Source organism: Microcebus murinus, chromosome 5, assembly GCF_040939455.1.
Source record: "Microcebus murinus isolate Inina chromosome 5, M.murinus_Inina_mat1.0, whole genome shotgun sequence".
NCBI classification, from domain to species: domain Eukaryota; kingdom Metazoa; phylum Chordata; class Mammalia; order Primates; family Cheirogaleidae; genus Microcebus; species Microcebus murinus.
In genome coordinates this window covers 108683308-108709188 of record NC_134108.1, presented here as the reverse complement: position 1 = coordinate 108709188, position 25881 = coordinate 108683308, and the positions used below count along the sequence as shown (strand labels likewise).

The 25881-nt window shown below is 56.3% G+C and overlaps 1 protein-coding gene across 4 annotated transcripts in view; it reads left to right on the top strand.

Moving 5' to 3' along the window:
• The window catches only part of ANKS1A (ankyrin repeat and sterile alpha motif domain containing 1A), a 189187-nt gene extending 163718 nt beyond the window's left edge, over positions 1-25469 (top strand). For 2 of the 4 annotated variants that reach the window (XM_012746749.3, XM_012746752.2), the window contains 10 exons: positions 12857-12955; positions 13698-13850; positions 13993-14100; positions 15351-15515; positions 16688-16813; positions 17167-17238; positions 17436-17522; positions 18179-18316; positions 19969-20139; positions 21065-22666. In XM_012746749.3, the coding sequence (XP_012602203.2) occupies positions 12857-12955; positions 13698-13850; positions 13993-14100; positions 15351-15515; positions 16688-16813; positions 17167-17238; positions 17436-17522; positions 18179-18316; positions 19969-20139; positions 21065-21184 (1239 nt within the window). In that variant the 3' untranslated portion in view covers positions 21185-22666. The other 2 variants (XM_012746750.3, XM_012746757.3) reach the window with 2 other exon arrangements.
• Positions 25470-25881: the final 412 nt, after the last annotated feature.

Below are 25881 nucleotides of genomic sequence, written 5' to 3'. Positions count from 1 at the left end.
GCCGCCAAGACGCTTGCCTGTCTGTGCAACTTTGACCTCTGGGTTCTGTTCTCCATCCTGGGGGTTTCATAGAGGTTGTGGGACTTGGAAGGTTACCAGGAGAGGGGCTGGAGCCCGTCTGTGGAGAGCGAGGAGGCGCTGGAGAGGGTGAAGGTAGGGCCCTGGGGAGGCGGGAGGAGTAGGCTGGGCCTGACCCCGGGGCCTCGAACGCCTCTTGTTGGGGAGCCCGAAGGTCTCTGAGCCCTGGTGTGAGGGGGTCTCCAGTGTGTGCCCCTGGAATGGGGGCACACCTTGGCCTTTGGGGCATAGGTAGGAGCCAGCGTGAGGCAGGCGGTCGAGACGTGAGGGGTGGATAAGTGAAAAATGGACGTGAGTCCGGCAGCAGCCTCGGGTGGGTCAGGACCCGAGTGGGCAAGGCCCTTGCTACCTCTGGCCAGAGGGGAGGCCACCTGCTCCTCTGTCTCCTCCTTTCTCTGCAGGCTCCTGCCTCGTGGCAGGGCGGCCCCACTGTTCTGCTGTCTGTTTCTGAGTCTGTGCCAGCTGCCTTCCCGCGTGTGAGCGGAAGATGGCCGGTGAACAGGGACCAAAAGGCATAAGCTGGGCCTTGAGGTTCTTTGTTGGCATCTATGAAACTTTCCAACTAGGTCCCCAAGCCCCTGAGGTTCCCTGTCCCCCATACTTGCTTCTCACTCTCCAGTCCCCTAGGCCAGCTTCACACGCACAGTGGGGCTGGTGGCCTTGCTTTCCTTCCCTGTCCCATCCTGCCACCTCATCCCCTCCTTGGGTGTCCTTCCCTTTGCTGCCTTCTGTCCCAGGCCCAAGGGGCCACTACCAGCCTGAGTGAGGTGCCACTATCACAATGGTCAGTGCCAAGACATCCCCTCTGCCAGCCTTGGCCCTGCTGTCTCTCTGCACAGCACTTTATGAGCCGACTACAGTGTTGGAATTGTCTGTGCCCAGGAGGGCCTGCCAGAGGAGGACCAGTGAGCGGGGCCTGGAGAGGGATATTCTCAGACAGCGTGGGTCCTGCCGCCTGGACTAGCTAAGTTCTGAGGTCACTTAAGAACTTAACTCCTCCGTATCCCAGGAGTTGATGCTGCTGGGGGCCTGCCACTGTCCGCCAGGCCCTCCCTTGGTCTCGGAAGCCTGGCTAAGGGCAGCCCTTTTACCTTGACACAAGGGCGCAGGTTCCTAGCCAGTGCAGGTGTTCAGGGTGATAGCAACCGGAATTAATTGTCCAGCTCTGATGGCCCCAGGTACTGCTCTGGCCTCCTCCAGTCCCCTGTATAGCCGAAGGAAATTTGAGAACTTCTTTGAACGCCTGTTTTCACATCTGCCAATTTGACCAACTATACTTTAAGATGGAATTGGACTGGTTGACAGTCTGTTCTGTCACTTCTGATTGTTGACGTCTTGGTGTGAGTGGCAGCAGAGGTGTCTTCCCTGGCATCTCACAATATCCGTCGTCACTTGGCCAAACCCCCTCATTACACAGAATGTGCAGAATGTGAAGCCCAGGGCCAGGGAATTGGGACCTGTGTCTCTGTCAAAGCCATGGATCTCCTAACATACCAAATGTCACTTATAATTCAGGGGTTCACAGGCAACGCTGAAGCCCCTCTGGGGAGTTCCATGGATACCAGATTCAGGGCCCTTGGATATAGATAGTAATTTGCCCACAGTGCTGCCCAAGCAGACTGGAGCCAGGACTAGAAGCCAGGTCCCCTGGGCTTAGAGGGGTACTCTGGCCTTCCAGCCCAGTCCCCGCACCCCTTTTCTGGGCAGGCACTGCCTCCTGCCCAGCACGGCCCCACAAGGTGGGAGCCTGGTGCAGGGGCCGGGCAGGCTGGTCGAGTGCATTGCTAGTAGGGTGGTCCAGCGGAGGCAGTCCATTCGGCTGCCTGCTCTGTGTTGGGAGCCGTCGTACAGAAGGCTGGGAAAGGCTCTGGCAGACAGTCGGGCCCGGGAAGCTCTGCACTGGCCTAGGGGCCCACTGACACCCTTCTGGCCTGTGCAGCCACTACTGCAGCCTGGCCCATGGTGGCACGCTGTCTGTGAAGCTGGGAGTAGAGGTCACAGTTAAGTAATCTGGATGCAGAATGCTCAAGAGAAAGTCAGGATTCTACTTAGTGGCAAAGAGAACTGAACCAGGAGTCAGGACACCCCTCCAGGTCTCGCCTATGTGACTTTGCACAGGTCACTCTGCCTCCCTGTTCATCCTATCACAGGGGATTTCGTTTGACCTGATTACTTCTCAGGGACATAAGCTCCAAAGGGGATGCATTGTTATGTGGGTGACACGTCATGTCAGAGATGGAAGCCAGCCATCCCTGTATGTGTGAGCAGGTGGGGTGATGTTTTCTCTGAACAGAGCAGGAAAGGCGCCATCTTTCTCTGCAGGAAGCAGAGGTGGGCTTTGTCTCTGCCTTTGGTCCTCAGATCCAGGAGGTAATGCTGTTCTGGGTGGTCTTGGGACCAGGCCCTTTCACCAGGCTGACTTGCGCCCTGCAAACCCACACTGCTGATTTGGGGGTGACTACGGCACCTTGACCTCAGCCAAAACCTCAAAGAGGAAGGCGTTTCAGGATGACGGGCAGCAGATGAGCGGGTTGCGTGTCTGCCCACAGAGAGAACGGGTCAGAAAGGGGGTGCTTTCATGAAGCTGGGAAGAGTTTCCCAAGTCCTGTGTTGTGTGTCCATCCTCGAAAGCCCTTCTCATGACGTGACAGGTGGACAGGCCCTCCAGAAGCCACCTGTTGAGGCATCAGGAACTAGGAGTAGGTAACACTTTTGCTTCTTCCTGATGGCTGTCACCACTAAGTCAGTTTTCTCTCTTGAGCTGAGACCTGGGCTGGTGCAGGGTAGTTAGGGTACCGGGCGCTGTGGGTCAGGTGGGGTGCTCCTGGCACCAGCCCTTAGGCAAGGGAAGGGAATGTTTGAGGCCGCTTTGGGAAGTTCTGACACAGAGTCCCCGAGGAAGCAAAGGTGGGCTTGGCTAGGCAACAGTGAGCAGGCGAACACACACAGAGCATCATTCAGCACTGATTCCCGCCAGCAGGTCTGGGAGCAGCACCGAGACATTCAGTATTTAACCCCACAGGCAAATGGTTTCATTCCTGTTAGCAGGTCTGACTTCCTAAGAGCCTGAACAGCTAGCCCAGGATTAAAACCCAGTTCTTGTTCCTTTCTGCCACAGCTGCCTTGCATTGTCATGGCCCCGGGCAAGCCATTGCCCCGGGGCTGGTGCACGCAGGTGTGGTGCAGGGAGCTTGGCCTCTGTTTCAGTCACTGTTAAGCTCTGGTGGCCACAGCGTTGAGCGTCAGAGAGCCCTGCCCCTCCTCCTCGCCTTCTGTTCCTTGTCCTGGCCTTCTCCCTGCTCTGCCTGGGCCTGCACTCTGGGTTGGGGAGAAGAGGGCGCTCCGCTTTTCTCTGTCCACCCAAGAGGGCACTCGTGTGGCCATTAACACCCCAGCCTCAGAAGTTGGTCCTAGGTATCACGACTGTTTTTTATTTGTTTTATTTGTTTTGTTTTGGTTTTGTTTACTTTTGAGACAGTCTTGCGTTTTCACCCCGGCTAGAGTGCAGTGGTGTCATCATAGCTCACTGCAACTTCAAGTTCCTGGACTCCAGCGATCCCGCCTCAGCCTCCCAGAGTGCTGGGACTACACGCGTGCGCCACTGCGCCTGGCCCTGGTCTGTGCATAGTGTCCTGCACCCCAGATGACTGTGCCGAGTAGCACGTTCTGGGGACTACAGAAACTGCCTGCAGTGGCAGTTGCCAGCATCAGCAATGACTGGAGGAAGCCTTGACGTCGGTAGCAGGTTAAATTACAAGAGTACTAGAGAGTGTGTGGTCGCTGTAGATATTCATAAAAGACAGTTAAGTGTGGGGAAATATCCCCATGCAATAGATGGATATGTGGAAAAAGCAGGTTAAAAAACTATATATGTATTCATACTACAATCCCAATTTTGCTAAAAATTTCTGTCTCCCAGGCTATAGTGCAATGCCGTAAACATAGCTCACTGTAACCTCGAACTCCTGGGCTCAACTGATCCTTCTGCCTCAGCCTCCCAAGCAGCAGGGACTACAGGCACATAGGGGAGGGGCCCATTATTGAATACAGAGACAGCAGGCTTGTCACGCTGGACCAGCCCGTGCTGGGGGAGCTCTGGGGAGAAGGCAGGGCAGGCATGCCCTGGCTCCTCCCTGGAGCAGGCCGCCCCCCCCCTCAGTGCAGCCACAGGCGTGGCTCCTTCCCCTGCACTCAGCTCCCCCCTCATCCTTCTACTGTCCCCACCCTTGATTGGAGGAATCAGCTCTGTGGCCTTCATTTGCATTTTCTCATATCTGCAGGTTACAACACACACACACACACACACACACACACACACACACACACACTCCTTCCCTCCCTCCCTCCCTCCCTCCCTCCCTCCCTCCCTCCCCTATCTGGAGTGCCCTGTCCCAAGATGTCCTGCTCCTTGAGACCCAGAACGGAATGGGCAGTGCTGGGGGAGGGCTGCGGGGGAGGTGCCTTGTAGGTGCAGGACCACAGCTCAGTCTCAGTCTTTCTCCCCATGGACAGATTGCACCTTTTACTTTTTGATGACTCATGTCATGCAGGGGAGGGACCCAAGTGACTGAGAAGAGAAAGGCAAGCTGAATATGGAAATTAGGCTGGGGTGTGGTGGGCCTAGTGTAAAGTCTGAAGCCAGAGTCTAGGCTGGCGCTTCTCTGGCCATCAGAATCACTCTGCTGTCACTGTCTAGTGGCCTGGCTTGGGCTAAGGTCTGATGCGAGAGTAGCCCTTGACATTTTAATCATTGGCAGTTTCAAAACTGTTCAAGTTTCCAAAACTTTGAGATTTGGCTTTGAAGGGAAAATGCTATGTTTAGATACATTGTTATCCCTGAAGTGAGTTTGTTAGATTTTTGTTGAACTTTGCAGATTAGAAGTGTGCACTTAGTGCTCAAAGATATATTCAGAAGCATAGTGTGGGTATGTATCAAGTCCAATTGTTGTTTTGTGACCACCACAACTACTAATGGACCCCGGAGCGGGCTTTTGGCTCATATCTACTCCTGCCCCTCCACCCCATGGCCCCAGAATGGAGTCACAAGGCCCAGCCCCCACTGCCCTGGCTCTCCTGGGCAGAGGGAAGCAGGTGGAAGGGGGATGACATCTCCTTGAGGGGACAGATAGCAGCCATGGTGTAAGCAAGCATAAAGATTTGTCCAGAATGCTGTGTGTTGGGATCCAGCCCCGCCTGCCTTGGGGAGTCCAGGGCAGCCTGATCGCAACGACCTCTGACCTGCGCAGCTCTGGGGTGGGGTGGGGCAGTAGGCCTGTGCCTTTTCTTTAATGGGCTTTCTGGAAACAGTGCCCTGACATCCTGACATGTCCAAACTGCAGAGAGGTTCTGACTGTGGGAGTGCATCTCCAGCTGAGGGAGCAGAACCAAATCATTGCTGTACAGGGGGTCGTGACAGTCACGGCTGCCACACCATGTTTTCTCTGCTACCAACTTCTCTTTTAGAGACACCATGTGGCTTTTGACTGCAGAGAAGGGTCTATATGGGGCGAGTGTAGGTGGATGGACACTAATGAGACACTCCTTCCCTTGACATTTCTTTTAAATTTTATATATTCATATATATAAATTTTTTTGCCCTATACCTTGGGGACAATACTGCCCTTGACATTGTCTCTCCTGAATGACTGTTTCAGAGCCCCTGGCTTGTTTGTCAGTGTAGACCATTGAGGATACCCATAGACTGGAGCTGGCCAAGGGCAATCCCTGACCTCTGTCTGCCCTTCTTGGCAGGGAGGGGACATTCTATTCCTGACAAACCAATATGGGTTTGGGGTTTTCCTTGGCTCTTTCAGGGCAGTGACTTTATTAATTGGCCAAAAATCACCTGGGCTGAGCACAGTGGCTCACACCTGTAATCCCATCACTTTGGGAAGCCAAGGTGGGAGGATCACTTGAGGCCAGGAGTTTGAGGTACAGTGAGCTGTGATGGCACCACTGCACTCCAGCCTGGGCAACAGAGAGAGATCCTGTCTCGAAAAAAAAATTCTATAGGCGATGACAGGATCTCCCCTGGCACCTGGCAGCCTTGCCCTTCACTCTGGATTGCTTTCTAGCAAGGGCTGGAGGTTGAGCATGTTGGAGAGTTTGGGCTTTGGGACACTGCCCACCTGTTGGGTCCTAGACTCCCAGCTGGTGGCTTGGAGTGGTGGATTTGGCCAACCTCAGAAGATCCCAGCTGACTTTATAGTTTGCTGGTATTCAGAAGGTCATCCAGGTCACCAGAAAGAGCACTCCAATGTGGTGCCAACGGTCCACTGAGCATGCGCTGGCAGAGGGCTTGTCTTTCTCTAGGAGAGGGTAAAATATCCTGTGGCCTTGGACCTTAGTGATGGGTCAGACAAGAGACCTGGCTTCCCCCTGGCCAGGCTCATCAGCTACTGCCATGTCCTTCCTTGTCCCAGGTGCTACCCTGTGCCGCGGAAGGTGGGCAGAGCACAGGCGATGGGTGTGGTTTGGAGCTCCTGTGGATCACTGGTCCCGGGTCTTAAATCAGCTTTCCTAACAGTGGCCCCTTTGCCAGGGGATTGCTGAGCCCTGTGTGCCTGCAGACGAGTCCCAGACAGCCTCTGCAGGGTGAAGCTCGGCGGCTGGCCTCGCCTTGCTTCAGTTCTTCTCATGGGCACCATCTAGCAGGGACAGGGCTGTGTGGTCACAGGCAGTTTCTTCTCGCCACACCTCAGCTTCTTCTCATTACAAAGTGGGGCAGCTTCCCTTTGCCTAGAGCCCGGTGCTCACCCCCCACACACACCTGTGCCTCCACCCTCTGTGCGCAGGGCTGCCCTTGACCCCTCTGCGCCCACTGCTTTCAGCCTAGCCCACTCACCACCGCCTGGGAAGCCCTCCTGGGCTCTGCTGCCCCCTGCAGGCCAAGGCAGGGTGGTGGCAGAAGTGAAATATGGAGAGTGGAGTGAGTACAGAAGGGAGAACAGTTCTGTTTCTTTTCCCTCACACCAGCCCTCATCCCAGTCCTTCAGGAATGATTGCAAAAGACCACAGTTGTGAAGTCGGCAGCATTGACTTGAGCTATTCAGCCTTCTCTTTCTTTCTTTCTGCCAGTGGTGTCCTCCAACCACATGTCTCCTTGGTCGTTCAACGGATTTACTGAGCAGGGACAGTGTTCCAGTCTGTGCAAACCTACCCCCAAAGTCCGAGGAAGCTGGGAGGTGACGAAAGAGGCTGACCTACCCAGTTTCTTAGAAAGAAACATTTCATGGGGGCTTATGGACAGAAGCTACGCCCAGGGGGCTGCAAGGTGGTGGTGTGGATCCCAGCGCCCGGGACTCCCGCCCTGGGGAAGGGATGTGTCGGGCAGCTGGAGCGGACCCTCAGAGAAAGGCAAGAGTGCAGAGTGTGTCTGCCTAAGGGCAAGGCTTATGCACCAGTAGATAAAGTCACAGTCTGGAGGTGCTCCCAGAACAGGGGTTAATGGGAAGCTAACGTGGCGGCTCAGCATCCAAGACGGAGTTGCTGTGGCCTCCACAGACGGCACGTGCACCAGGCGCGGCCTGAGGTGGGCAGCAGACAGGCAGAAACCTCTACCCTTGTGGGGCCTTCCCGCAGCCCTGCTCGTCGCCCTGCCCTGTCGACAGGGCCAGACGCTGGGGCAGACCAGTGCCGAGGGAGACAGAGGCAGGAGGCCGAGGCCTTGTGACCCTCAGCAAGCAACACAGAACAGCCCTGTTTGTCCTCCACCACTCCCAGATGTTCCCCTTCTAGACCTTTGTCACTGCATGTTGAATGACGACCTTACCTGCAGTTAAGCAAAATGTTAAGTCAGATGCCTTTCAGGCGACGGACATTTTCCTTCTCCCCCAGTCACGTGTTCTGGAGGCTCTGAGCATGTTCAGAGCCTTGGAGAGCCGGAGAAAGCTGGGCAGAAAGGAGGGGGTCCGGCCGTGCCCCTCCCTCTAGCCAGTTCTCACTGTGCTCGCCCGCCCTCCTCGCCTGCAGGTAGAGCCCTGAGATGGATGCTGGGACAAAGGAGAAAACATTCCAGAGGATTGAGCCAGTGGGAAGTAAATTAGTTACAGCTGCGACAGCAGACACTCTCCCGTACGCCTGATCCAGGAGGGGCCCCAGTAAGACCGGGGGGCCACCCGTCACACAGAGCGGACTCGCCCTGCCCCTCCCTGGGCCCCCCAGTCTTGCTGGCTATGGCTCAGGGCCTGGGCACACGTCCTGCCCCTGCCTCCCTCACTGCAGGCCTTGGCCTTGCGTCCCCTCACCTCCGAGATGAGCAGCAGTACGTCTCCAGGGACCCACTCAGCTTATGAATTGGATTCTGTACAGTTAAAAAGAAACACTGCCCCTTCCCCCAGAGGTAGAGAAGAGGTAGAGGGGAGGGGACTTCCATGGGAGGGACATTTGTTCAAGACGCCAAGTGATGTGGTTCTGCGGGAGGTGAGGCAGCGCTGGTCGCACCTCAGGCGTGGTTGTGCCCCCGGCCCTGCGGCGGATGCCCTGCTCCCGTTCCCTGCCTGCGCCTTCCGTGCGTCCTGCGTGTCTTAGCAGACCTAGTAGGAGGAGCCAGGACCACGACTTTGGAGTCAGATGGGGGTTAACAGTCCCTTTGCCACTTACCAGGTCTGTGACTTTGGATGAGTCAAGTTAGCTCTTCCGAACCTCAGTTTCTTTCTGTGTAATGTGGTGGTTCCTATCACAAAGGTGTAGGGGGAGTATTTTTCCAGGTGGATGTAAAGCCCCCAGCCCAGTGCTGGGACGTAGTTAGGACCCAGCATTGCTGGCTCGCATCTTTGTGAGCCTGGGACAGGTCCCATGTCACCTCCCCAGAAAAGCCCAGCAGAGGGTGCCCCAGGTATTCTTGTTATGCCCAGAGCTCAGTGACTCTGAGACCCACTTCTTGCCACCCTCTCCCCTTGAGCTCTCAAAAGCTGCCTCCTGGGCAGGTGGCTGTGGCCAAGAACACAGGCTCAGGAGCCAGCCACCAGGTGCACTTGCAGAGCTTTTTTCTTATCTGCAAAGTGGGGAGCAGTAGAAACACCTACCCCTGTCTCCACTTTCTCAGGGACTGGACCCAACCAAACCAGGCCCGGCCTAAAGACTTGTGTGTTGTAGATTTCACTTGGAGGTATGAGGCTATTTATTTATTTAGATAGAGTCTTGCTCTGTCACCCAGGCTAGAGTGCCATGGCATCAGTCTAGTTCACAGCAACCTCAAATACCTGGGCTCAAGCGATCCTCCTGCCTCAACCTCCCGAGTAGCTGGGACTACAGGCATGAAATTTTTCTATTTTTAGTAGAGACAGGGTCTTGCTCTTGCTCAGGCTGGTCTCAAACTCCTGACCTCAAGTGATCCTCCTACCTCAGCCTCCCAGAGTGCTAGGATTACAGACATGAGCCACCAGGCCCAGCCTGAGTTTCTTTAAAAGAAAATCTCTATTAACTGAAATGCTTAGGCCAATGGACTGTTTTACTTTATTAGCTTTCTAATTATTAACTCACGAAGAACTCAGAACAGGGCCTCGAATATGAGCTCTCAGTAAAGTTAGTGTGGTGGAAGGTAAAGTAGAAGGTCCCTTTTCCACCTGTGACCTTCTTGTGAAGAGGTTTCTGAAAGTCCCTTTCTCCCTGAATAAAGAGGGTGTGGTTTTCTTACCCTTTGAGGGTTTATAGTACTAGGTAGTTACCACACAAACTAACCCCACAGCACGGAGCTATGGCCAGTTCAGGAATTGGGAGGACCCTGGACTGCACCTGGGACATGCTCTGGCAACTGTTTGCTTTATTTTCTGTCATACCTTTGTTTTGTTTTGTTTCCATTCACCTCTCTCTGCTCAAAGCTGCGTGCAGCCGCCACTTCTATCACTGGCGTCTCGCTGACAAAGGGCCTGTCTCCATCTGGATCTGGTTTTCCTGGTTGTCAGCCTTCAGCTTGGCATTTGTGTTGCCATAAAAGCTGGGAAGGTTTATGAGTAAATGTTGGGGTTCCAGTAGGATTTTCAGAAATGACTGGGGTGCTGCTCTCAGACGTTCACTCCCTCTTGGAGGTTCGAGGTTGGTTCAGATCAGTCCTCCCACTCAGGTGTCCTCATTAGGTATAACGCCTGGCAGGTGGCTGCCTCCGCTGCCTTCCCCATGAGCAGATGCTACATTTGTCCCAGGGTGGCTGCGGGAGCTGTGTGGTGACCTCTGGGTTTGGGGGTGACTCAGGAGCTGGCCTCAGACCGGGAGTGGTGCCCAGGCCTCCCTCGTGCCCAGCGAGGGGTGTGCCTGCAGTGTGGCTTTGGGCCTCTGTGGAGCTTAAGGCTGGCAGTGTTCTCTGTAGGACAGGTCATGTCGCTGTACACGGGCTGAGGGGAGGCCAGCAGTCACTGCAGTTTTGCTACAGAGGGGAGCCACCAGGTCATGGTTTGCATGGGCTGGCCTGAGTTCCTTAATACCAACCTCAATAGGAAAGGCCCAGAAAGCATCCTGGACACACACAGGAATTTCAGACACCTCAGAGGTGATTCCAGATTGGGGAAAAGGCAGTTCATTCAACAAATGGACAGCTCGCTGCCTGGAAAAAGATAGGCTGGATCCTGACTCTTAAACTTTACTTCAAAATCAATTCCAGGTGAATTAAAGATTTAATTGTAAAAAAGGAAACTAAAATTACAGGAAAAAACGTAGAAGAATTTTAAAAATAATCTTGAAGAGGGAAGATCTCTCTGAGCCTGACAAAATTGAGAAGCTCTATAAGAAAAATTGGGCACATTCAGGGATAAAAATTAAATTGCTACGTGAACAAAGATAACATAAAAAGTCAAAAGATAAAGGACAAACCGGAAAAACAAATGTCCTGTTCATGTTACAGATAAAAGGTTAGTTTTCTTACATGGAAAGAATTCCTACACATCCATACAGAAAAGACCAGCAACTCCACTGAAAAGCACTTGAGCGTGAGCAGGTCCTTCCTGCCAGAGGCGCTCGGCCGCCCCACGTGTGGCAGCAGGGGCCCGCAAGCAGCCTCGGGGCTGAGTCTGGCTCCTCAGGTACGTTAGCCTGTGACCTCTGCAAGTGACCGGCACTCTCTGGGTCTCAGGTTCGCCAACTGTGTGGCGGAGATGACGGCAGTCCCCATTGCCAAACGGCACAGCGCGTGTCCAGTGCGTAGGGTGTGGAGGTGCCACGTAGATGCTTGATGATAAAGCGTGAAGACGCCAGCTTCTCCCCTGCGTGAGACAACCTCACTCTGATGAGAAATACGCAGCCTGCGGAACGTAGCGAGACCCCATCTCTACGAAAAATGGAAAAATTAGCCAGCTGTGGTGCCACACGCATGTAGCCTACTCAGGAGGCTGAGGCAGGAGGATCACTGGAGCCCAGGAGTTTGAGGCCACAGTGAGCTGTGATGATGCCACTGCACTCTACCCTGGGCAATAGCGAGACTCTGTCTCAAAAAAAAGTAAAATGTGCAGGTTGAAACTGCGGTCATAGACTGTTTCTCCGCAGTGCTGGGGACAGCGTGGGGCCTGGCACTGGCGTCACAGAGGGGGCAGGAACGCCGTCAGAACTGTAAATAAGTACCCCCTTTGAGGAAGCGGCCTAGAAGTGACGCGCACTCAGGGCTGGGTGTTCCTGCAGCACCGTTTGCAATGGCAGAGCTGGAGCCCGGTGTTGGGGACTGGTTAGATAAATTATAATGTGTCCCTAACCTAGATGATCCTGCAGCTTATACAGAGAGGCAGGCCTGCTGAGTATACTGAGCGATAAGAACACGGCATCCAGCAGTGTGGACAGGAACCACATTGGTGAGAAATGGGGTGTGCAGCATCTATGTGCCCAGCTGGACTCGGAGGGGCGTCCAGGAAGTGGCAGCAGTGGCCTCTGGGAGGGGTTCTGTGGCTGAAGGACGGGGCAAAACTTGTGGATTTTGTGTCATACGCCATACTGTGTGTTTCTAAGTTTACTCTGAAAATACCTGTCTCATTGGCATCTTAATTCCACTTTTTAAAAAAAGGAGGAAAAAAAAATACCTTTCTCGTGACTATGTGAGCAGTGAGAGACCCCTCACAGGTGCTAGGAGGGGGAGTGAGGAGAAGCTGCCTGGGTTCATATTCTTAGCTCCACCCTAGATATGGGACCTCAGGAAATTTCTGACCTCAGCGTGCCTCAGTTTTCTCATTTATAAAATGAGAATTAAAAGAGACCCTAACACGCAGGGTTGTGAGCACGAAGTGAGAGCTCTCCGGCACGCAGTAAGCAAGCACTCGGCGAACGCCAGCCGCCCGCCTCATCGTCCCTGTCAGGCTCAGCGCTGTGCGGCGGGGACTCCGTGCCCCTCCCCACCCTCGGCTGCTCCGGCAGGGCCAGAGGAGGGTGGCGAGCACTGCCCAAATTGCGCTTAGCTGTAAGCCACCTCTTCCCCAGGCCAGGGAGGCCTTTGTCCAACAGAATCTCCCCCTTGAGGCTTCTTTCCTCCTTGGGGTGAGGCCAGCTCTTTGGGGATCTGCCTCTGTCACTGGCTGCCCGCCCGAGGTGGTGGTGACCTCCTCGGAATGAGAAGGTCACATCAGGGAGGAAGCTCAGGAGTAACCGCCAACCAGCTCTGCTTGGCAGCGGTCGTGGCACCTGCTCCCCAGAGATGCAAGGAGCCTGGCTGTGCCGTGCCCCCGCTCCCTGGAGCCACCTGGCGGGAGTGGCAGTCGGGGCAGGTTTGTCTCAGCGCCCCGCTGTGGCGAAGGGGACGAATTCAGTGTGGGGCCCTGAAAGGCCTGCCTTTCTGCTCTCCTCATGTCCTGCCTTCTGCTCTCAGGGCTCTAACGTGATGGAAGAGCAGGACCTGCGGGAGATCGGCGTCAGCGACCCACAGCACCGGCGGAAGCTGCTGCAGGCCGCACGCTCCCTGCCCAAGGTGACCACTGGCAGCCTCGGCCCTTCCCCAGCACCGCTGGGACTGAGAACGGGGAAGGAGCTGGGCCCTGGCGGTGCTCGTCATGGCAGGGGTCTGCCCCTCACTCCGGGAACTCCGCAGAGCCAGCACTCACCCTGTTTGCTCCCTCGCTAACTCCTAAGGCCTCTGGAGGGTCAGCAGGGCATTTGGGCCAGTGAGCACCTTGTCAGGGCTCACAGGGGCAGTTCCAGGGCTCTGCCTGGCTCAGGAGCCTGGTGCTCACGGCCGGAGCGGGGGTCCGGGGGCCTCTCCTCACTCACTCAAACTCGGGCCAGCCCGTACTGCCCTCTGGCACCAGCCCTCCAGGAGGGACAACGGTCTTCCCTGGGGAGCAAGGAACTGGTGGGCCTGAGCCTCTCGCCCTCACCTGTGCTGGTGCTAGGCCTGGTGTCCCCTTGTCCCTTCACTTGCCCAGAGCTTGGGAAGCACCTGGGCTCACAGGCCCACACTAATTTCTTATCCCTGCAGGCCCATGACCTGGTGAGAGCACAGGGTGGAGGCATTCCGCAGACCCTGCTCCCCACCTGGCCTCACCTGCGAGGGCCATTGTCCCCAGACCAGGGCTGCTCCAGCAGCTCCACCCCCCACACGGGGGCTGAGGCAAAGCACTGCAAGGTGCTAGGGACCCCAGGCCTGCAGGCCTCCTGGGGTGGTGATCCCGTGGGTGCTGAGATATCAGTCCCACCCCCTCCTTGCCCCACAGGTGAAGGCTCTGGGCTATGATGGGAACAGCCCCCCTTCGGTGCCCTCCTGGCTGGACTCGCTGGGGCTGCAGGACTACGTCCATTCCTTCCTGTCCAGCGGCTACAGCTCCATCGACACTGTGAAGAACCTCTGGGAGCTGGAGCTCGTCAATGTGAGTCCTGCCCTGCTCGGCTTGGCCCAGCCCGTCCTTGGTCACGCTGCCCAACGGGGAGGTCCACGGGCTCGAGGGGGCTGGGCGCCCAGTCGGCCACCTGACTGCTCCCCTCCCCACCCCTCCCCTCCGCCCCGCACAGGTCCTCAAGGTCCATCTGCTGGGCCATCGCAAGCGCATCATCGCCTCCCTGGCAGACAGGCCGTACGAGGAGCCGCCCCAGAAGCCCCCGAGGTTTTCCCAGCTCAGGGTGAGTTGGGGAGGGACAAAACATTTGTTCTTTGTACCTTTAGCAATTGAATAGAACTGGCGAGCGTGACCGAGACAGCGTGACCTCTGTGGCATAGGGGAAAGTGGCCTCGCTCGTGTCTGGGGCCAAGTCCACCTCTAGGCCCAGGTCAAGACCGCAGCACAGGAGAGTTTTGTTGGCCCATTACCTGTAATTACATGCCACTGTTTACATTCCAAGAAGCTTGAGATGGACGCAGCTTAAGTAGAAACTAAAATGTGGGGAAGCAGGAAAACACAGGGATCCCAGGCTTAGCTAGGGCTGTGTCTGGTGTTAAGCTCAGCTCTGTACCTGGGGTGGAACTCGGCGGCAGGAGGGCGTAGTTTGAGGAGTTCCCCCTGCGGGCAGTCTGGCGTGAACCTGACTGCCCTTGGAACACATGGTGAGGACTCTGGCCTCTTGGGCCCCACCCCAAGTCTTCTGAACTAGAATTCCTCGGGCAGGCAGCTAAGAGAGCCTGCACAACACCTCACAGGCGCTGTGTTGCTCAAGCTAGGTAATCCCTGCCTGCAAAAATGGGTGAGAGCTCCCAGTGCAGGGAGAGCTGTCCCCTCTACCCCAGATGGTGGCAGCAAGAGCCACTGCTCCCCACAAGCCCTGGCGGCACTCCCGGCTCCTGCCCGCCTCGGCCCACTTAGTTCCCCACCAGCCGCACAAAGTACACACTGTTTTGTCCCTTTCCAGAGGGGAGCTGAGGCCCAGCCTTGTCCTGGGCACACACAGCTGACGTTCAAGTGTGGAAACTGAGGAGCCTGATTGTGTTCCCTATGAGACGGTGGCCTCAGGGTACCGACTGGCAGGACTAAGCTCTTTCTCAAGAAAGCATTTGGATTTGGTCCTGTGCAGAGGTCCGCGACAGATTGTGACAGATGATTTATCTTGATAAATGTAAAAGTGGCTCCCCTGCCCTATAACCATTCCTTTCTCCCTATGGCTCTAGGCCGGGCAGAGGGCACTAATAGAGGGGACGGAAATAGGGGACAGCTCCCCCATAGGATGGCTTCTCAGGGCTCGCTGGGCTCCAGGAGGGATCTGGCCGCTTCCACCGTCACCAGGCCAAGCCGGCTGCCTATGTTCCCCCAGCCTGACACCCCGTGCCATGGGCTCCTTACTCCTGGCCATTTCTGTCTCGCTGATGCTGGGACTGCTGACACCCGGCCGAGGGACTGGGCTCATGGGTTGCGGGTTCTACCTGGATTTCTGCCCTACAGTGCCAAGACTTGCTCTCGCAGACGTCGTCCCCCCTGAGCCAGAATGATTCCTGCACAGCGCGGTCAGCAGACCTGCTGCTGCCTCCTGGGGACACTGGCAGGAGGCGCCACGACAGCTTTCACGACCCTGCAGCACCCTCTCGAGCAGAGCGCTTCAGGATCCAGGTGGGCAGGAGCCCAGCCCACTCCCCTGGTCCACACCTAGCCGCCAGGCGGCCTTTCCGACTGTGGCCTCTCATCCAGGCCCGCGGGTCCCTGCTGGTCCCACAGCCCTCGGTTCTCTCCTGCCTCCTTATCCAGGAGGTTCCCCAGAACTGCATTCTCGCCCTCTGCACAGACCCTCTCGGCCTTCTCTTCTGCCCACCCAGCTGAACCGCAGCCCGGATCAGACCTGTTCTTCCTGTTCCACATCTGCAGCCCTGGCTGGGCGCAGCCAAGCCCCCCACGCTCCGTGGCACCCCCTCAGCCCCTGCGCGGGCTGGCTCCGTCTCACTTTCCTAGCTCACCTTTGCAGGGTGTCACTTTCAGGGATCCCAGATTTGCTCAAGACCTGCCTGTCCTGCCCCCTGCCCTGCACAGACCCTGGCCTTGTCCCTTGTCCCCGTCTTGGCCTGTCAGACACGGGGTTGGCAGGTGTCCCTCCTGCCCCTCAGGGTGAACTTCAGCTTCACTTCTGCTTGCGTCTCTAACTCACACTTCTCATTTTTAGCCTCTGGGGACTTCCTTTACTTTTCCATAAGCACAACGGCAAATTTTAAAAGATTTTAAAAACACATCGTCCAGCAGTTCTAGTTGCTTTGTTTTGAGAGGCTCTTTGCACGTTGCTGGGAAGTCCTCAGTGTTTCCTGAATCTTTCCTTCCTCTGCATTCCTTCTACCAGCCATGAGTGAGGACCCCCCAGCACCCCACCTGGATGGCAGTGCCCCCCGGCTCCTGCCAGAAGGAACCATTTCATAACGCACCCCTAGCCCAGCGTGTCCCTGACTCTCCCACTGCGAGGACTCCCCGAGGCCCTTGAGCGGATGGCTGCGGGCCTGGCTCCTACTGCCGTGTCCTTCTGGCCCCTGCCCGCCACCTCTGAGCCCACTCAGCCCCACAGCGCCTCCCGGCTGAGCCTGGTTTTGGGTGGGGCCCTGCTTCTCTGCTCTTTCTCTGGGGCCAGCACCGCCTCCCTCCACTGCGGCATGCTTGAATTGTGTGTCTGCCCCTGCCTCCCCACCGACCACCGAACTCGCCAAGGCCACTGGCTTCTTCACCCTTCGGTGCTAGAACCAGACACTGAGCCGGTGAGCTCCTCTGGAGCAAGCAAGTGGTGACCAACCACGTGTGTTCTGCAGGAAGAGCACCACGAGGCCAAGCTGACCCTTCGGCCCCCCAGCCTGGCTGCGCCCTATGCCCCCGTGCAGAGCTGGCAACACCAGCCAGAGAAACTCATCTTTGAGTCCTGCGGTTATGAAGCCAATGTGAGTTGCTCCTGCCCTTCCAGCACAGCCAGCCTACCCGCTTCCTTCCCTTCCCGCTGGGCCCCTGCAGCCCTGAATCCCAGCAGACTCTCGGACGCCCTGCAGTCCCAGGCCCAGAGCTCGGATGCTATTCTCTACTCTTCAGCCATTCTCAGCATCGAAGGGGTCAGGGGCTGGGGGAGGCCTCTGGTAGGCTTAGCCAGAGAAGAAGATGAGGCGCCTCTCCAGCTGGGACAGAAGGGAGTATCACTGGGAGAGGTGACCACCTGATAGTGAGACAGTCCCAAATTGGTTGGGTCACCCCTGCATGATAACGCAGGGCTGCTAAGCCCGACCCCTGCTCACTCCCACAGTATCTGGGCTCCATGCTGATCAAAGATCTGCGAGGGACAGAATCCACACAAGACGCCTGTGCCAAGATGCGGGTATGCTGGCCGAATGGGGTGGGTAGAGCATGCCGTGGGGGGCTGGCTGCACGGAAAGCAGCCCATGGAAACCCTGGCTGCAGCTGCCTGGGCCCTGCCACAGCACGTCCGAATGGGAGGGAGGCTGGGGCTGTGGAATCCCAGGAGGCCTCGCCCTGAGAAGGGGCATTCACAGGGCCACCCCTTGTTTCCTGTAGAAGTCAACTGAGCACATGAAGAAGATCCCCACCATCATCCTTTCCATCACATACAAAGGGGTCAAGTTCATTGATGCCTCCAACAAGGTGTGTTCTCATAATGACTGTTGATGGGAGAGGGAACCACCTCCCTCTCAGAGCCACAGGGCTCCAGGGCGAGCAACCCAATGCCCTTTCTCATTCCTGATCTCCCTGGAGGGTCCCTGGTCCCCTTTTATTACTTCCTGTTTCCAGCACCTCACCCAGGTGCTTCTCTCTCATCTGCCTGCGTAACCTCTTTGCTGAGTGCTGGCGCCCAGCCCTAGCCCCTGCCGAGACAACAGCTGTTACCTTCCTCGGTGGGGGCTCCACTGGCCACCTCTGCCGTGCACAGGCCTTCCGTGGTGTGAGTCCCTCAGTGAGCAAGGGATTGCCCCCCTTGCACCGCTGCCTGGGATCCCTTCCTGAGACCCTACCCCCGCCCCACCCTGGGAGGAAGGTGGGAGGGATGGAGAGAGCACGTGGTTGGAAGTGAACATTTCACTGCCTTAGTTGCCATGGTCAGGGGTGGAGACCCCAAAGCTAAATCAGGCAAGGTTAGACACTGCCCCCACCTCCACCAAAAAAAAAGTGAGAAGAGGAAATGCGGGGTTGCACTAATGCCGTGGGCTGAGACAAAGAAAGACGGAGACGGGAAGAGGGTGGGTGGTGCCAGAGGCATGCCCAAGCGAGCGGAGCTTCCAGAACACTGCTTCTCCCAGCAGAACGTCATCGCCGAGCACGAGATCCGGAACATTTCCTGTGCGGCCCAGGACCCGGAGGACCTCTGTACCTTTGCTTACATCACCAAGGACCTGCAGACCAGCCACCACTATTGCCACGTGTTCAGCACAGTGGATGTGGTAGGTGGGGTCCCAGGGCGTGGGCACAGATGGAGAGCGTCCCAGCCCCTGGCTGGCACTTGGCAATCATGGGGCTTGTGAACGAAGCCTCCGGGCTAGCCCCTCACACGGCGATGAGACTGAAGTGGGGAGCAGGTGGCGGGTCGGTCCAGGGTGCTAGTGACGGGTTCTAGCATTTATTGATTGATTGATTGATTGAGGTGAGGTCTCGCTATGTTGCCCAGGCTGACCTTAAACTCCTGGGCTCAGTCAATCCTCCTGCCTCAGCCTCCCAAGTTGCTGGGACTGCAGGTGCGTGCCACCACGCCCAGCTTTCCAGCTTTTAGTTGAGGGTTTCTTAGGTACGGCAAGGCCTTTGTCTCCCATGGCTTTCTGATTGTCAACCCACTGCGCCAGTTCCCCAAACCTTCAGCCAAGTGTCCCTGAAATGCCCTCTTAGGGGCAGCAGGGCCTCCCTGGCAGGAGGTTTTCTTCCCTCAGATTTCTGCCTAAGCTAGACCCTGGGCGCCCCCAGGCTGAGGCAAGTTCATGCTCACTCAGCCGCGCAGGGATTCCCTCTGCCGGGATAAGGCGCAGCGGTGGCCCTAGGCCGTCTCCTCACCCCACAAGGAAGCCAGTGTGTCTAGGTCCCTGCTGCCCTCAGGGAGAATAGCTGTTTCCAGATCTCTGTGGCTCCTGGAACAGCTCTGGGCATTGCCCGCACCCCCAGCACCTTACACGGCCCAGACCCCACTCGCTCGGGCAGCAGGGCTGGGAGCCCGGGCTCTGGTGTCAGACGTTCCTGGCTCTGCCACTTGCTGGCTGTGTGGTCTTGAAATGTCACTGCTGCCTGTTTCCTCCTCTGTACAAAGGGGAACATGGTATGACCACCCTCGTGGGGCTGTCGTGAAGATTAAACAAGGGGTCCACACAGCTCTCGGGGCTCGAGGCGTTCACGTGCCCCACACAGTCAGTGCTGCTGTGACATGTGCACGTGCCTCCTACACACCTGCTAGGTTAAACCACATGGCGAAGACCCCAGGTTTATGGAGAAATGGGGTTAGGGACACAACACTGACAAACTTTGTCAGTGACTCATTAAAAATAAAAGATAGGAACTTAATAATAAAAGCAGTAGCACCATTTTATTCACAAAATGGTTAAGAAATACCTAAATGCTGCAGTAAGCACAGCACGCTGTCGTGAAAAGCCCTACCCTCCCGCCAGCCCACCGCTCCAGCCCGTGTGTGAGGAGAGACGAGCAAGGACCTAGACAGGGAGAAGGGACAGAGAACAGGAGGAGACGAGCAAGGGGACCACAGGAGGGACAGACGCGAGGCCGGGTGGCGTGGGCAGTGGCAGCCTGCGCAGAGCCGCGGCGCCAGGTGCGGGTGGGGTATGCTGTCACGGGGCTCGTTCAGCTGGTAGCAACGTCTGCGTCTACCTAGTGTTTTGTCAGACGACATCGTGAAAGGAGACCAAATGTGTTACACTCGAATTGATCCCCACTGTACCAAGTGTGTTGGAACAGGTTTGTGCTTTCAGAACAGGCATTCTGGTTTCCTGCCGGGATGTCGTCTGTGCCAGTGCTCAGGGCGGGTGTGAGGACAGGAGGGAAGGGGTGCAGCTGTTCCTGCGCCTCATGTGCTCACGTGCTGGTCTGTTCCTCCCAGAATCTGACGTACGAGATCATCCTGACGCTGGGACAGGCATTTGAGGTGGCCTATCAGTTGGCCCTGCAGGCCCAGAAGTCCAGGCCGATGGGGGCATCTGCAGTTGAGATGATTGAAACAAAATCTTCCAAACCGGTGCCTAAGCCTCGGGTCGGCATGAGGAAATCCGCAGTACGTGCGTCCTAGTCACCAGCATCCCCGCCTCCCTGCCCTGGGATTGGACGGCTTGGGGTGGGAACCTCCAAGACAAGAGGGTCCTCCCTCTCTTTCAGACAGCCGGCCCCTGGGGCAAGACCTCCTAACTAGCTCCCCCACGCGGCCCGGCCCGGGCGCAGGGCCTCTGCTTCCAGAGCGCCCCTTCCTGTCCCTAGTCCCTCCTTGAGGGTTGTAGAGAGCGGCCGCAGGCAGCCCAGTAACCGTGTTGTCCCTGTGTCTGTGTCTGCTTTGCTTCGCGCCCCAGGTGCCGCTGCCCTCTGATAGTCGCTGTTGTCACTGTCACACCTGCACCACCCACCGTCCTTCCTACCTACCGCTGCCGTCTCTTAGTCCTGGAGTCAAGGTCTTTACGCCTCCTGCTGTCTTGTGTGTCAGTCTCCCTAAAGTGACCGTGAGCTTCGTAGACTCTGGTGGCCACTCCCTCTGCCTGCGTGACATTCTTTTCTCCTCTCCTGAGATGCTCTCTGCCCCTCGTCGTGTGTGCTTTAGCCCTGTCTTTCTGTCGTGTGTCCTCTCTGCAGAGGTGTGGGGTGACTGTGGTCTTGCCTCAGGGCGAGCTCTCAGGCCCCACCAGAGGGACCCGGGGCTTGGAGTTTCTAAGCCTCAAATCCCCTTCCTGCCCACCACGAACACTGTGGGGCTTAGAGCAGGAGGCTCAGGTAGGGCAAGTTTCCTTTAACTGAGCAGTCCTGAGAAACCCCTGGGTGGCCTCCCCAAGAAGCTCCGGGGGTGACACTCCCCACCCCTCGGGCCTGCTCTTTGGCCGAGGAGGAATGAGCACACGCCCCAGCGCCGCCTGGGATGGAGGGGCATGCCAGTCCCGCTTGCCTCCTGGCCCTGCCGCAGAGCGCCCCCTGACTCTCCGTTTCCTGTTTGGCAGCTGGAACCGCCTGATACGGACCAAGATGCCCAGTCCCACGCCAGTGTCTCCTGGGTTGTGGACCCAAAACCAGACTCTAAGCGGAGCCTCAGCACCAAGTATGAGACCACTATCTTCTAAAACAACCCACTCCCTGTCTCCACTAGTCTCACTGTGCCTTTGTCACCCCGTCCTTCTGCTGTCCTCAACTCTCTCCTTCCAGCTGCTGGCGCCAGGGCCACCTCCACTGGGACCCGCTCTGCTCCTGGCAGCCGCTCTAGACGCTGCACTCGTAGCTCTCGTACCTAACTCCACTGAACACTGTGAATTCTCCCCCTTGAGCGGAGGACAGCTTGGGGGGGTGAGTTGCCTTTGAGGTGGGCACCAAGAGGGCTAGGGCTCAGTGGCACCCAGGAAGCCCCCGCAGCAGGCACTGTGAATCCTGAGAGTAGGGAAGTCTTCAAGCAGAGTCCAAACGGCACCACTGATCCTCCCTCTGAGTGGGCCGGGCTCTGCGGCCCTCCTCCTGTCTGCTGTACTCGGCCACGGCGGGGTGCCGCTGCCCAGAGCCGCCTGTCTGTTTCACCTTTCCTGACACAACCAACCACTGTGACCACCCAGTGCCAGAACCCCCCAGCGCTGTGCTCACGGCTGGCCTGCAGCCCCGCCCTGCCCTCCTCTGCTGCTGTCTGGTGCTGGCCTCGCTCTCCTGGTCAGGCCTTGTGAGACCCTGAGCTCAGTGATGTGGCCTGACCAGGGACAGACTGCTTTCTGTGAGGGCCCAAGGTTCGCGCCAGGCCCTTGGGCACATGCTGACACCAAAGTGGGGCTCTGAGCATCTGGACACCCACAGGCTGGCTCCACTCGGCAGCTTTCTCAGTCCCGATGGGCCTTCCATTCCAAGGAATGGGGTGGCACACATGTGGCTGGTCCCTCGTGTCTTCGCTGTTGAGTCACAAAGTCTGGAAGCCCTGGGCCTGGCTCTGGAGTCTGGCTCGCCAAGGAGGAAGGCCTTGCCCCGTGTGCACGATGCTCCTTCTTCCCTCAGAACAGCTGCCTGAGGACAGGGACCAGCACCAAGCAACCTCACTGTTCTCCAGGAGCTGCTCCTTCTCCACGGTGTGGGGTCAGAGATAGTCAGCCCTTCCCTGCTCGGCCTGCCTCGGCCTCCCGCCTGCTCCGAGGGGAGAGGCTGTGCCGTCCGTCCCAGCCCGAAGTTTAGCAGCTGGGAGGGTGGAGCTGAGGCGCTGGAGAAGCCCCACGTTCTCTCTCTCGCACGGGCAAGTCAGTTTAGATGCAGGAGGCAGGAAGGAAGCACTCCCCGTGGGAAGCGGTGCACGGGTAGCATAGTCCAGTGGGAAAGCCAGAAGTTACAGCGATTATTTTGGAGCTGAAACCCAAGTTGATAAACCTGGGCGGGGCCTGCCTGCCTGTCCTTGTGCCTTCCTGCGCAGACTCGCTGGGCCAGAGGCGGCAGTGGGCAGTGGGCTGCGGGTGCTCAGAGCAGGCTGTGGGTCCTCAAGGGAGGCTGTGAGCACCTTCTGTCCTGCTCTGTTTCCTTTCCGTTTCCTGCACTTCATGCAGGCCCTTCGGTTAACCCTTTCCTCCCCCGTTGTTTGCTTCTGCCAAGCTGAGCCATGAGGAGCCACCCTGTGCTGCGGAAACATAGCCGTGGGGAGCACAGGCTCCCACCGCCGCTGCCGCCGTCTCACCTGCAGCTGAGAAGACCCAGGCCCCACCGCTGCCGGTAGGACCTCCTTTCAGCCGCGCGGCCTGGGCCTGCCTCCACCAGGTCTTGCGGAGTGGGCCCTGCCCTGGCTGCAGAGAAGCACTCCAGGCCTCTGGCAGAGGAGACTGGAACTCCAAAGGGTCGAGAAGTGACTTATGCAGAACATTTTTTTTTAATAGAAAAAATCTTTTTATAAAATGAACTTTTACACTTGGCTCAAACCTCTAGGTCAAACTGCCAGTCTTTAGACAAGTGGCCATAGCGTTAGGGGACAGGGGAACTGAGATTGGTTAAAAGGCCAGTCTGTGCAGCCCCCTGTTCTCAGGATGGGACCTTGGCGTGGCCCAGCAGGGCTGAAGAGAAGGCACGGCCTGCGGGTGAGTTGAGAGGAGCAGGCTCAGGGGCCGAATCGAGTAGGCTAGTGAGAGTCTGCTTTCCAAATTCAGCCAAGTTAGTTAATGTTCTTTATGAACTGCCTAACTTCCTGTCCCTGTGCAGAGCTGGACAAGCTCCTCAGTTAAGAACACAGCCTTGGAGGCACCTGGGCAAAAGCAAAGGCTTCCAGTCCATTCCTGGGGTTCCAAATGTGAAGGTCCCGTGGCCAAATGTGGATGAGGGGCAGTTTCTGGTGCCATGACATCCAGCGCTGGGAGCTGCAGGTCTCCATCCGGTGGTGGTCAGAGCACTGCCCTGGGCGGCTGGCCCACACCTCTCTGGTGACATACTGCCTGAGTTGCACCAGAGAGAAAAAGCAGCTTTGTTTTGGGCATTAATGGGTAGGTCAGCTAAGATTGCTACTTGCCAGTTTGTGATTTGTCTAATCAAGTCAGTGTGATTAGGGCTCGTTTTGATTCTCTGAATTATTGGTTTGATATTATATTCTCAGCTGCTAGGCTAATCCCTGGGTAGGTGTAGAAAAGGTGACAGTCCATTGATTCTACCCCAGTGTGGCCTTCAGGGATGCTAGCATCCTAGGGCACCACTGCTTGAAGCTTCCTGCTGCCTTGCTTTGCTTTTAAAAGTAATGGGTTGTGTTCTTCCTCCTGGACCATAGTAGAAAGGAAGGCACTAATTCCTGTGGTGTTGAGAGGCAAAGCCAGGTCGGCTGTGTGTCTGGTACCTCCCAGGGCAGGGAGCAGAGAGGAGCATCTCCTCCCATGGGTACTTGAGCAGGCCTCCTGCTTCACTGGCACAGTTCATTCTGGTCTCAGGGTGAATATTCCAGGCTTCAGCAACACTGCTCTTTCCTAGCAAAGGTTATGACTTTAAATTCTTTGTTGGTGTGTGTGCAGAGAGAGTATTCTTGGGCACATTCACAACCCCCATGGTCGGCCAGAAATCAAAAGCTGGGTGGTTTCTTGCAGCTGACTTCGGCTGGGCCTGCGGGTTTCCTGTCTGCCAAGCGTCCAGCACGGCAGGGCCGGGATGCAGCGCTGCCCTGCAGTGGGGCAGGTCGTCCTCCGCTTCTTGGTACTAAACTAGGACCTCAGCCCCTTCCACTTCCTGCTTCTTTCAGGGCCTATGAGGATTCCCATGAGCTAACACTGTACAGTATTCAGCCCCTGCTTGCTTCCAGAAGCTGACCAGGACCTAGAGCTCTAGAGTAGATGGTGCTGCTTCTGCGCTGCACCTGTGCAGGTGCCCTTTTTCCTCCTAAGGAGGCCAAGCCACGTGGAAGCCGGCCTCTGTTGGAGGACGGCAGGTCCAAAAACAAAGCTGTACAGACACTACGATAAGTTGCTCAAGCTGTCTTTTGTTTTTAGATCATACATAGGTGTTTCTTCCCCTTGAAGCTGCTATATCTTCTTTATTTATTCAGGGTGTTTTCATTTTGGCAAGCCTTGGCTAGTCTGCTCTGGCTCTGGGTTTTAAGATTGGTTTATTTCTGAATATTTAAGAAGGAAAGTGACTGAATCTTTCTTTTCTACTCCTCCTCTGGGGCAGGTACTTTCCCTTCCCTAGAAAAGTTATTGTAACTTTAAGGACAGGCTTCAAGTGGAAAAGCCCCTAATTTTGCACTTCTCTAAGTGCAGGTCATGCAGTGTGGCAAACCCTGTCGCTGCGTTTCTGAACTGTGAAGGAGCCCGTTTAGGTGGGAAGCTTAAAATGGGTCCGTGCCCATCCCTGGCCACAGGCTCCTTGCTGGCCTCTCCTCTTCTGCTTGGCAGCTGCTCTGTGCGGCGGGACTGTCCCCCGACAGGCTCTGCATTTGCAATGCTCCGCATCCCTCTGGGGCCACCAGCCTTACCTACCGGGGGAGTTCCTTCAGAAGCCTTGGGTTTGAGCAGGCAGCAAGCATGGTTGCAGCTGTCATCAGGACATTAGAAAACCAGTCTGAACTTGGTCTGTTTGGAGATGCCCAGGCCTGTAGAATGCAGTTCACAAAAGTATTGTTGCTAATGGTGTGGCAATGGGACTGAATTGTAATAAAAATGTTATTTAATCTTTGTCTCTGTATTTTGATACTTGAATGACTTCTTTTGTTTTACTGTACATATAATTGTTAATCTGTCTGATTTTGTCTGAATTATAAACATCTGAAGGTACCAAACATAACCAATCTGTGCAACAACATAGACTGACCTCACTACACAAGAGAGAGTGTAAATATTCCTGGGCTTCCAGCTTTGGTTTTGTTATTTTCATAACTGTACAACTTAGAACAGACCGAATTAATAAATGAGAAACAACATAAAACCAGCCTTATTTTTTGGAGTCTTTGAATTGGAAAGTGTTGACAGTGTTCTGGCAGAAGCTCGGGCACAGGCTAGTTCTGGGTTGGTAATAAGTGTCCTGCTCTGCTCGGCTGAGATGACAGTCTGGGAATGCTGCTCCCTCTTGCCCCTGCAACGGTTACAGTTAACCCTGTTCAGGTGCAAGGGCCGGTTGTTCGCCTTCCTCTCCTTGGGGACATCTTGTTGTGAATCTTAAGCAAGAGCCACATTCGCATTGTTGTTACATGTACATCTCTGCCTCCTGGTCTGGATGTGTCAGTCCACAGACATTTATTGGACATCTGTGTACTAGGCAGCATGGGGCATCGAAAGCTGTGAGAGAAAGTTGTGTCCTTGCAGGAACTTAGTTTGATTGTGGAGGTTAAGTTCTGGAC